Raw genomic sequence first — 13,257 nt, 5'->3', positions numbered from 1 at the left:
CTTTTGTTCAAGGCTACTTCTCTATCCCTTGAACCACAATTCTACTTTTAGCTTTTGGGTGGTTTATGGGAGATAAAGCCTCATTCAATTTTTTGGCTACACTGGCTCAAACCAAAGGCCAAGATCTCAGCCTTTGAGTAGCTAGGATTACAGGCATGAGTCACAACCAAGGCTATTTTTTTGGTATATTTACCACCATATGCCCTCATGGAGATATTATTTGTCTTTGTTCTAGAGAGTAAATACATTAATTCATCTTGATAAATGGAGTGCTTGATAAATGAGAGAACTTGTATGAATGACTATATTTTCATCCTGCTGTAAAGGGAAGCACCCATATGTACATCAAAACATAGTAAATTCTCCACATCATAGAAACATGGATAGATAAAAGTATTGCATCGCTAATTTCAAACCCCATTTCTAAATATTTCTCTTGCAAAATCACATACAGAGCTTATGGGATCAGCTAAAATCTGTGGTTGTCACATAGCAAATCTACTTGGACCATTAGATGAAAGAAACCTACCCATTGCATTGCTGTTCATTAAAAACACCCCAAACGCTTTTCCAGTTGTGTCTTCCATACACATGAAGAATGTCTGATGGCCATATAAGTTGTGGTTGTTCTATAAGGCAAAAATGCTAATTAAAGTTCTAAGTAAAGGGTATCTATGTTAAAAGAGTGCTTGGAAACTTACTTGTTTCTGTAAGTTAGCCACCTATACTATTTGTTTTCTTCCCTCTCTATCCCAAACCAAATATTATAGCACAGAATTATGTAACTTATTTTACTTAACATTTTACATGAAAGAATTTAGTATATAATATAATATAATATATATTATTATTAGACTGCTTTCTCTTCTTTACACTTTGTTATAATTAAGGGAGTGTAAGCTATTTCTAATTTACCCATTATCCACGTTCAGATAGCTAACTTCATAAAACTTCCTCAGTGTATTTATTGAGAGTAGATGGGAAGTCTGAAAGCACTGAAATGTTGACAGGAAACTGATGTCTAACTGACTGTAGAAATTTTTAAAAATGAATATCTACATAGCGAGACATGCCTGATGCTAAGCAAAATGAACTCCAACACATGGACATCAGAAGTTTTTCTTTGTTGTTGTTGTTCTCAATATACTACATGATTTCTTATTTCTTTTGTGTTTTTCCCCTTATGGTTTATCCCCTGTTTTCACTGCATTTGATTTTTGTACCCTGGGTATTGTATATACGTATATCTAAACTAGGGAAGGAAAGGGAGCAACAAAATGGTGAGACAAAGGACAAGGGGTTGGGGAACCAATGTAACAGCAATATTCACAAGACTATCTTTACAACTTGGGAGAAGAGGTTAGGGGGTGGGAAAGAGGGAGAAAAATGAGGGAAGAGGTAACAGACAACAAATGTACTCATTACCTTACTTATGTAACTGTGCCCTTCTGAATATCACCTTGACAATAAAATTTTAAAAATTAAAAAAGAAATGAAGATGAAGCTGGCACTGGTGGCTGACACCTGTCATCCTAGCCACTCAGGAGGCTGAGAACTGAGGATTGTGAGTCAAAGCCAACTGGGGCAGGAAAGTCTGTGAGACTCTTTTTTTTGGGGGGGGGTCCGGTCATGGGGCCTGAACTCTGGGCCTGGGCACTGTCCCTCAGCTCTTCAGCTCAAGGCTAGTGTTCTACCACTTGAGCCGTCTGTGAGACTCTTATCTCCAATAAACTACTCAGAAGAAGCAAGAAGTGGAGCTGTGGCTCAAGGGATAGAACGCTAGCCATGAGCAAAAGAAGCTCAGTACTTGGCTCTAGAGATCAAACCCCAGGACCAACCAAGGTTCTTATTTGCAGACAGCAAAAATGTAATAAACATTGGTAGAACTTACTCCTGGTTCTCTACCAAGTGAAGCTTCTCAAAATAAACATTATTCATTTGGAAGAAGAAAATAGCACTGGCAATTAAATGTCATAACGGTTAATAAGCATGAATTTAATGGCATATTAATTATCCCAAAGAATCTCATATTCTAGAAGAGACAAATACATGAAGGAATTCTACGCTGTAAACACTTGCATATCATTTCTGACCACACTCCTTTTGCGATGTTGTATGAAAGATAGGAAGATATTGTGTAAAGACACGAAAAACAAATTTGGAAATATGAATTAACCATTCAACTAGAATAATTCCAAACATCAGGACCTACACATGTAAAATATAAATGCAATGGAATAGAAAAATAAACTATAACAATAAAAGTCAAAGAAATAATCGATAATCCAGAAGTTCTTTGCTCAAGCCCTCACAAACTCTGTTAGTCACAGAATTAATTTAGGATTTAGAATTTAGTCCTCAATAAATTGAGCAAGATTTTGGATTACCTATCAATGAGTAACTGTACCAATAACTTAACTTGGAAATGTCAAATGCACCCAAAGTTGGTTGCTCATTCTTGTAATCGAATCGTAGCTACTCAAGAGTCAGGTAACTGAGAAGAGTGGTTCAAAGCCAGCTCAGGCAGAAAGGTCTATTAGACTTTTATCTCCAAAGAACCCACCAGAAACTTGACTGGAGGTATGGCTCAAGTGGTAGGGTGACAGTCATGTGTGAGAAAATCCAAGCAAGGCACAGCACCCTGAGTTCCAGCCCCACTACAACTAAGCACACATGCATACAAGTATGATACACATGTCATTACATACATCTGCAAACATACCCAATACATACACGTACACACACAAAGTCAAATAGGCTTCAAGTAGCATCTGTTCCAACATATTGATTTAATTTAAAACAAGAAAGATGATTTCTCACATTTCCAGGAATTTCATCTCGAGTAAAGATTGGCCATGTTCTCCAGTTCACATCATGACGGAATCTCTTATGAATGTGTTCCCCGAGACCGTACATGTATTCACTGGGAAGTTTTGTGGAAATCTGTAAGTACTGGTCGGAGTAAATCAGAGGGCCAACACTGGTATCGAATCTGAACCATGAAGGAAAGAAAGACACAATCCAGAAAGATATGTGAAGTACTTTTATCATGTATCATTATGTGTAAACATCACCCAGAACATCTCATTTGAATGAGGGCAGTCACTTTTTTTTTTTCCAGACCTGAGGCCAGAACTCAGGCCATTGCTCTTCCCATGCAAGTAATCTTCCACTGAGCTAAATGCTCAACCCCTATACTTTATTTTTATTTTTAAAATATAATAATATATATATATTTTTGCTTATGTGGTATTGAGGAATCAAACCCAGGGCCTCATGTATGCTAGGCAAGCACTCTACCACTAAGCCACATTCCCAGGCTCAGAGGCACTCACTTTTAGAAATGAAAATCACTGCAGGATCAGCAGTTGCTTGTTGTGTCCACCCAGCCTTTCTATCACTTCATGCTTTCTCTTATTCAGTACTCACTTCAACACTAAGGAAAGATGACCTGCCCATCCCACACCTCAACTGTCACCCACTGGGGAAAATCAACTCAAATATCTGAGAACATAGTAACATGGCCTTGCCTAGCTGCAGGGACTGAGTTTTATAACATGGTTTTATGATAAAGTATTGTCCTGGCTTCTCCACATCTGACATTTATGTTACAATTAACCTCAAATTATTTTCCTAAAAAGAGGAAAAAGTTTGCATGATGTTGTAGACCCACCAAATCTATACTACCAAAAATGGTTAACTAGCCCTTAATAGCTTAAATTTTAATTAGCAAACTATGAACATACACATGAATGGAGTATAATTAAACATTTTGATATTTTGTTGAGTAATCAATTTATCATACCCGTAACCACGCATATTTATAATTTTTATACACTTTTGGTCTAAATAGTTATTCTTAGCTATTTTTGAAATATATTAAAATATTAATTAAAGTAAAGCAAGGTGGTGGTGGTTCAATCAAGCCTGGAATTCCAGTTACTAGAGAGGCTGAGAGCAGGGGATTGTAGATGGAGAGTAGTGGACAGGTCACACGCTCATGTCAAGCAGTGTCTGGGTGTAATAGAAAGGTAGCATGGCACAAAACAGTCATCCAAGACACAGAGAAGCACAGGTAAGAAGACTGTCCAGCCCAGGCATAAAGTAAGATCTGACCTTGAAAATAACCAGGGCAAAAAAAGGGGCTGGAGACATGGCTGAAATTGTATAGCACAAGTTCCTAAGTTCAATTTTCAGGACCAGAAAAAAGAAACACTAATACTACAGTAATAATAATAATAATAATAATAATAATAATAATAATAATAATAATAATAATAATAGAAGTTTATTAACTAAGTTTGAACTATCATGTAGTAGATGTTGAAAAGTCTTTCTTTCTAAACCCTCACCAGAAAAAAAAAAATACATACTATTCTCTTCTCATCTCCCTCAGCTACATTCTATGCTCTGCTCCTCTGATTTCAGCTTATTTGGATTCCACATACAAGTAATATTGAGTATCATTAATCTGTCTATTTCACTTAAAATTCAATACTTTTTATGATCTATCACAAAGCCAGCTGCAAAAGCACTAGAATGTTTGTAGCCAAAGCAGTTTCAGATACTCAGTTTTGACCATTGGTTAAGTAATATTTGAGAGAATGCAAGATTATTGTTCTGTTGTATAGAAAAATTTTTATGGGACATTTCTAACATTTTGGCACCAATTACCTTCACCCTAAGCAATCCATACTAAATGTGCTGAATTTAACTAGGATTTATTATGCATATGAAAAACTCCTTTAAGATCACTGTAATCACTAATACCTTACTTGATAACCATTTCATCCTGCAAATTGGCTACAGAATTTGGTAAATAATGAGGGTAATACACAGCATGTTCTACATATGCAAAAGAATAGGCAAGATTCCCACCACCTTGACTATGGAACATGGTTGGAGTTTCTCTGGTGCTTTAGCACATTTTAGCCACACGAAACAAACCCCCCTTTCTCAACCTAATATTTGAACAATTCTAAAGCCATTCATTTGCGGGTCAGAAATTTATTCTTTGTGACAAATATCTTGATATTATTGTCAAACAATAGAATAAAGTCAACCAGTTACTTAATACAAATGTGATTTTTTTTTGGTAAATTGAGACTTACAAAACCTTGTTGTTGCTTTTTCTGATAACTTTGATGCTGAATGGGTTGTCTGTAGTCTGGACTTCATACAGTGTTTCAGAAGGTGCAGTTCCAGAAAAATTTTTTACATACTGATGGGGAACTTCATATCTGGTATTATTGGGATCAGTAATCTGCAAATAATAAAACAAATCAAATTGATTCAGAGTGTTATCAATGGAAGCCACAGCAAAATGTTTAGTAATATAATAGACAGTCACAATCTAAAGTTTGACTTTATGAGACTACACGCAAATAAAACATAAATTATTAAAAATAAATGTGTTTAATTGATTATAAAAGTTCAAATATACAAAATCAAGTAAAAGTTTCATCTGCTGATATACAAATCGATGATAATTTTACCAAATGCTGATTTTTGAATACTGGATAATAGCATTATTCTCAAGAGTTTTTGGAGTATTCATCTTCTTAGATAGGTTACAAAATTTGTTTCAGAAAAATAGAGAGGGGACTTAGTCACTAGTAGAGCATTGGTCTAGCATATGAGATACTATGATTTCATTTGTAAACAAAATAATTATTTATTAGTAATTAATAAATAATTATTTATTTAAATACCACCTAATTCATAGTAATGTAGTGCTAAAGATTACTGTTCAAATGATAAAATACTGTACTCTTCTCTCTAAACTTACAAAACTACCTGCTACAAAGCAGCAGCATTAATTTCTCTAAAGTCAAGCATACAAGTTTTAACCAGTTTAAAAAAAAAAAAACCCAGAATGAGGGTGACGTTCAGATACTACTATTCACACCTGTCTCAAATTAAAGCTTTAACATTACTCCAAATCATAACCTACAATAAGGATACTAAAAATTAATATTTAAGAAGAATGTGTTTCCTGAAGAAAATGTGCTTAGGTAATGTACACAGCCTTCAAAAATAATGGAGAGTACACTATTATTATTTTTATTAATATTATTATCAAAGAGCAAGCAAGTTCTAAGAAGGGGATTAATTAGTATGATCAAATACTATGGTAAGGAAAAAATATAACTCAAGTCAGAAAACATTGAGAGGATGAAGATAATGTGTATAAAATATATTTTAATATTGACTCTTCTTTAGAAATATGAAATCATCAAACCTTGATCCGTAGACGATTGGCTGTCTGGCTTTGAGTCGTGAGAAGGACAGTGGGAATGTCATTCCCAAACAGTGTAGGAGAAGGAATTTTGTTTAATGTGGCTTCAAGTCCTTAAAAAATAAACAAAAAAACATATATAATTTCATTTATAAACATACACAAGGAACTTTTAAATTGTCTTCCCATGCTTATATTGTTATGATACTTAAGATAAAGATGGAGTATTTTTTAGCTTGGAAGACACTTCTTGCAAAAAATATTTTTCATGGAAATAATTTGAATATTTTCTGTACATACTGATTTTCTTTTATGTAAGAAATATTTCCAAAAAAATTAGAAGAGATTTTCCACTTAAAATGTATGCTATTGACTTATCACAACAGAAAGCGTCTCACCAGTGTTTTTTGCTGTCTTTTGCTGGATGCGGTAGCCATGGTTATCGGCAAAGAAACACCAAGGAACCCCTGTGTTATTTCCAGGCCTCCAGCAACAGCCTCGCTGTGCACACACGGTCTGATAAAATATTGCAACAGAGCAATGTGATTAATTTCTATTACTACATAGGTGAGTCTTTGTTTCCTCAGTGAATGAAATGCTTGAAAATAAGCCTATGTTTTTAAATATAGAATATGCCTTAACAACATTTTTCCTACTCTTTCATTTGGAAGAAATGTAAATATTGAATAAGTTGAATTAATTCAAATCACATCTGATAGACATGCTCTGTGATGTGATGCCTATAATCCTTGCACATTATTGTAACCTCGGGAACTATAAATGTGCCTGCTCTCTAGAAACTAGAATTTATTCTTTTTTATCATTGTAGTGCTGAAAAAAGCATTGGTTCTAATCACATAGCAAATTGTATATGAAGCTATATAAAAAGAAGATATAAACTTGAATTCAATTCAATAGGTATAAACTTTGATAGTAACTCTCAGCTATTAATTAGTTCAATATTCATTTCTTTGAACAATTATATAATATATACTATATATTATATTGTATATGATATAATATATTATTAATTATGTATATATTATATACAAAATATAATATATATTTGGATAATATACATATATATATCAGAAGTCACAAGTAAGTATGCAACTCAATGTGTAAGAGAATTCTTAGAAATTTCATTATCCAAATTAAAGATTATTGCAGGTGAAAAGCTCCCACTGAGAAGTTGAGTGGCATGATGATGCTATCTATAAAAAAATCTCCTAACTGAAAATCTTCTAATGCTAACATTTCACATTGTGATAGTTTTCAGAGTTTGAAAACCTGCAAAACTTTTCCCTGGTTATTTATTTTTTCTGAACTTCTGCTCTAGCCTGTGGAGATGATTTATTTGTTTGTTTATTTGTTTATTTATTTATTTATAAGTTTTTTTATTGTGAAAATACCTTACAGAGGGGTTATAATTACATGAGCAAGGTAATGAGTACATTTCTTACCAAGCATTGTTGCCTCCTCCTTTGTTTCCCCTTACCATCCCTGCCCTCCCATCTCCCCCCCCATGTCCTCCCTTCTACCTCCCTTCCCCTCCAAAATTGTAAAGTTCGTTTTTTGACATAACATCTTGTACATCTCATTATTGCAATGAATCCACCTGTATCCCTATTTAAACAATTTGTTTTTTCCTTTCCCCTCCAAATTATACCAACATCAAATATAGTGAAAATTGGGGTTATGTCATGCCAGGAGGGATATACAAAGCAACAAAGAAATCATCTTATAAATATGTTAGAAACAATAGCAAGAAAGAAAAATCATTTGAGTCCTTATCTTGGGGTTCATTTCCCTAACATCAATTTATCTGACCTTTTTTGCTTGTCTCAGACATATACTAGTTATTGCAAATAAGGGAAACCATGGGACCTATGTTTCTTTGGGCCTGGCTTACTTAATATAATTTTTTCCAAGTCTTTCCATTTCCTAACAAATGGGACAATGTCATTCTTTCTGATGGAGGCATAGAATTTATCTTTAAAACTAAATTAAAAACCTCTAATTTTCATCATGTGAAAGCACACTTTAATCTCTCTCCTGTTTAACCATTAAATTAAAATGGGTTCAGTTACACCACAGAGACACACACCTGCATTTACATTAGAAAAATTATTACTATTCCATCTGCCCATTCTGGATGGCTGCTTCCTGTCAGACCTTCAAGTATGTGAGACCACTAATTGGGCAATTTTTAACTCTAGGTAACTCTGCAGCTTATGTTAATATTCTTCATGATACAAAATATAGCTCCATAAAATTATTTACAGAAATTTTGTGAAGGCATTTTTAATGCTAACACACAACAAAAAGATTGAACTAGAAAAGACATGATCACTTTAAAAGATACAGAATTACAATTGTGTAAAATACACATGTGCTTAAAAACAGGATGCCTGTAATCCTAGCTACTTGGGAGGCAGAGATCTGAGGATCAAGGTTCAACACAAACACACGCAGAAAAGGCCAGAAAAATCTCATCTTTGATTAAGAATAAAAAGAAAAGCTTCAAGTGGAGCTATATCTCAGCATTAATTAATTAATAGATAAAAGAAATACAAGATATTTAAACCACATTTTGAAGAAATAAAAATAGAAAAAGATACACTGTAAATTTCTCAAAATATGCTCTATATTTTAAATTTGTCTTCCTAGAGCTACACAACATCTATGAAGAACTGTAGCATGAATCCACAGAAATGAATTATCTCTCAATTCTACAAGTTAGAAGTCTGAATTCAAAAGTATGCAGAAGACAAACTGGTCTGTTCCTGCCTTCTTTGGCCTCTATTGAAGTTGGCCACCCTGGATTTGGAATCATCTCTCGTCTCTGCTTCCAACACTGCGTGGCTTTCCTCTCTGTCTCTGCGTGCTTGCTCCACTTATCAAGACGCCAGATATATTTAGGGCAGACATTTTTTTAGGAATACCTTAATCTAGTGTGAATTCATGTTAAGGTATTAAAGCTGCATAACCCCTCCTTGCAAACAAAGTCATATTCTGGGTTCCCAGGGGAACACAAAGTTTGGGAGGACATTTTATTAGTTTAAATATATACATATATATGTATATATATATATATATGTTCCAATCAAATTGTTGAGCATATAGCCCTTATTTACAATTTCACACATTTATATTAAGGTAGTAATTTACTACTTTAGACCTAAAGTTTGTTGTTTGATACAAACTTTAAAAATTAAAAAAAAATCTGCCCAAGTATTAGTAAAAATACATTATTCAAGTTATTTAACTATAAAGAAATAAATAAAATTTTATGAGTTTTAGTTAACTTTGTACATATTTGAAGTTCCTTTCTGTGCTTACTTATGTTTATATTTTTCAAAACTTTAGTAACTTTTATGATGTTAATTCATCATCTATCATTGATTGATTGATTGATTGATTGATTGATTAATTAACAGATCAATTGTACAGTTAACCTTTGTCTGACCCCTGAACTTAACAAGCTTATTCAATTTGCCTTGTTTCACAGCTGGCACTTTACCACCTGAGCCATGCCTACATTCTAGCATTTTGCTGGGTAATTGCAAATTAATTCTCATGGACTTTTCTGCCTGGGCTTGTTTTGAACCAGGATCAAAGGAACCTGGATTACAGTATTACATCCAGGATTATCGGCTAGCTGAGTCACCAGCATCTGTCCTTCGTCTGTTCATTTCTTATGCTACGTTTGCAAAATAATTTTTTAAAACCAAGTAATCATTAATATGTGATCTCAACAAATTCTGCTGGTAGGTAAAATGCAATAAGTTTTGTATTTTATTTTTGTATGTATGTGCATGAGTATCTACATATACTGCATTGCAATGTACACAAAGGATCACATATAAAATATACCTAGGTTTTACTCAGTGTTATTTCCCAAATCAAGTCCTCTCAAATCTCTATATGGAAACTGTGAACCCTAATATGATGCTATTTGAGAATGTGTCATTGAAAAAAATAATTAAGTTTCGAAGTTCATATAGTTATATCCTAAATCTAATAGCACTACTGTCTTTCTGAGAAAAGAAATAGATCTAGTGCAATCATTCCCTTTCAGGGTGCTCATAGAGGAGATGGCGTATGAGAACACATAAAGAGGTAACTTTCTATAGACCATGAACACAAGAAAGCAACTCTGTAGGAATCTAGACTTTGAACTTAGAGAAACAAACTGGGTGGCCTATGGAGAAATTAGAATTAACTCAGCCCAAGAGTTGAAAGATTCTTTTGGCAACCAGTGGACTCTACTAAACAAAGAAAGGAAGCTTGTAAATGGAAAATGGCACAGAATCAGACAATTGAGCTCACTTCCAAAAAAATATATATATATATATAAACTTATATTTGTTAAACATATATGTATTAAATATATATGTTATATAATATATAATTTATAATATAATGTACATATTATATTATACATATTATTATACATATATATCATGCAATACATTTGTATAATTTGTATAAATATAATTCATAATTATATTAAAAATATAACAATATGATATATAAAATGTGTATATTATATCATATTATATCTTATATAATATATAACATATAATATAATATGTAATATCATTGTATATTACATATACTCATCATATATCATATATATATTCTGCTATATAATTTGGGATCATGTATCTGAAGGAAGTTAAGTCAACATACAACAGAGATTCAGAACACCATATTTATTACATCACTATTCACAATAGCTGAACTATGGGATCAGCCTGAATATCCATCAACAAATGATTGGAGAAAGGAAATGTGGTGTATTAAATACATGATGGAGTATTTTTGAGCCATAAAGAAATATTAATTTATGTCATTTTCTGGGAAATGGGTGGAGCTGGAGATGATCATGTTGAATGAGATAAGCCAAGTGCAGAAAGACAAATACCACACGTTTTTCTCATATGTGGAATCTAGACCTAAAAGAAAACATAATGCAACATGAATGTAAAAGCAGAGCTATTGTGAGGAATCAACTAAAATGACCAGGGAGGGTGAGCAAGGAAGTGCCTAGTGGTGAATATGTCCAAAAATCTACTACCTTTTGTATGAAAATGACATAGTGAAACTCACTATATTTAAAACAAAAGTACAAAACAAAATTGGAATGACAACTAATCAACAGGGTGAGCATATTCAAAGAACAACATATGCATGTATCAAAATATCTCAGTACAATTTATACAGTTCATACACACCTACATATTATCTAAATAAAACAATAATTTTATATTAAAATTTAATCAATTTTTCTTTTTTAAGTACTGTTGCTACCTTGATCATCTTCATACATTTAAAAATCAAGAAAAATGTGATTAATATTATATAATTTCCAAGACAAGATATATTTGATATATGTATATGTATGTATCTACTTGGAGCTGCATTACCTATATCTATAACATCTATTTTTACCCCTATTTGTTATCTTTAAATAATAAATCATTCCTTTACATGATAGCTTGAAATGATGAAAAGTGAATATTCAATGTGTTTTTAAAAATCTTTCAATGATTTAGTATGACTATATTATTGAAGGTCTGTAAGTCTAAGCAAAAGCATAAAAAGTGAACCTAAGAGTTTGAAATTGCATTTGAAATTCATAAGATATCTTCAAACAGAAAAAGCCACCAAAATGTGTATTCCCTCTTCCTAATTAAGACAAGTCCTAATTATTTTTCACTTACTCATCATGGAGTTTTAATCAGTATTCCATAGCAAAGAAGTTAACATGTAAAATTATCTATTAAGAAAAAGTTGCATGCTGCTGGTTAATGAGCAATGACCAGTACTTCATGGACCAAAGCAGACATTGGACAGTGCACACACTTTTCATATTCCAGTAACTGGTAGACCGACTCTGACATATTCATTCAGTGTTTGAAAACTTTAAAAGTTCTCATAAAAGTCAAAAATCTAGTAGATGAAGCATTAGACTCTCATTTAAATTATTTTGCCCAATTCCATGTCGTCTAATTAAAAATCCCAAGACACCATTTCATTTCACTTGAAATTTGTGACTGTAGCTCAGTGGTAAATGTCTTGTCATACACACATAAGAGGTATGAAAAACTATTTATTTTAGATATCCAAAGTTGCACTTTTAAAATAAGCTCTCAATGTTGTTTTAGATGTCATAAGAAAGTATATTTGCTGTGGTTTCATTTGCGTTATATTGCCTATATTCTTCAGCAAACTAAGAGTTTAGAATGAAAAAGCTAAAGTAGACATTAAAACTAGATCAATGACCTGTAATGTTTCCCTCTAAGATTCTTGTAACATAATTCTGGTGACATAAATTGTTTCTAATAAATTCTGTGATAGGCCTCAATCATTTCTTGAGGAAGTGTTATTTGAAAGACTATCTGGTTACTTTCCTCCATGTATCTCCGTAAATACTGTTATTCAAGTATTTTCCCTGTGGGTAATTTCCCAAACCTACTCTTTTCTACTGTTTCCTATGGAAAATCAAACCTATTGAAAATTGTCTGTATCATATTAATCAGAATATTATGTGTTTACTGTTATGTCACAAAGGTAGGCTAGAAATCTTAATGTTCATGTAGTTGTTCACTGCATAATGGGAGGAACCAACAAAGGTGAGTTTTAAACACACATATTCTAGAAATCGTCAAAAGGTAGACATGAAAGAAAAATGCAACATCTATTCACTTATGTTCCCATAAAGATTATCGTGAGTTAAAAATTAAAGAGCCAAATGGAAAAACTTGGAAAAAATTATATTAAGTGAAGTAAGCCAGGCCCAAAGAAACATAGGTCCCATGGTTTCCCTTATTTGCAATATCTAGTATATGGATGAGTCAAGCGGAAAAGGTCAGATAATGTGAGGTCAGGAAAATGAACCCTTAGATATGTATTTTAATGTTTTTTTCTTTCATGCATTTGTTTCTAACGCATTTATAAGATTATCTCTTTGTTGCTTTGTATGTCCCTCCCCCACAGTATAACCCCTGCTT

At 32.8% G+C, this 13,257-nt stretch overlaps 1 protein-coding gene across 1 annotated transcript in view; it reads right to left on the bottom strand.

Moving 5' to 3' along the window:
- Si (sucrase-isomaltase) overlaps nt 1-13,257 on the bottom strand; it is a 99,594-nt gene that overhangs the window by 74,143 nt on the left and 12,194 nt on the right. Inside the window, exons 4-8 of the mRNA XM_069991970.1 lie at nt 6,637-6,754; nt 6,242-6,351; nt 5,112-5,263; nt 2,821-2,992; nt 530-629 (exon numbers count right to left, since the gene is read on the bottom strand). Of these exons, the coding sequence (XP_069848071.1) occupies nt 530-629; nt 2,821-2,992; nt 5,112-5,263; nt 6,242-6,351; nt 6,637-6,754 (652 nt within the window). The remainder of the gene's footprint in view (nt 1-529; nt 630-2,820; nt 2,993-5,111; nt 5,264-6,241; nt 6,352-6,636; nt 6,755-13,257) is intronic.

Source organism: Dipodomys merriami, unplaced genomic scaffold (assembly GCF_024711535.1).
Source record: "Dipodomys merriami isolate MVZ:Mamm:240054 unplaced genomic scaffold, mDipMer1.0.p SCAF_40, whole genome shotgun sequence".
NCBI classification, from domain to species: Eukaryota; Metazoa; Chordata; class Mammalia; order Rodentia; family Heteromyidae; genus Dipodomys; species Dipodomys merriami.
The sequence above is the reverse complement of the archived record's forward strand: the minus strand, read 5'-3'. Positions and strand labels throughout refer to the sequence as shown.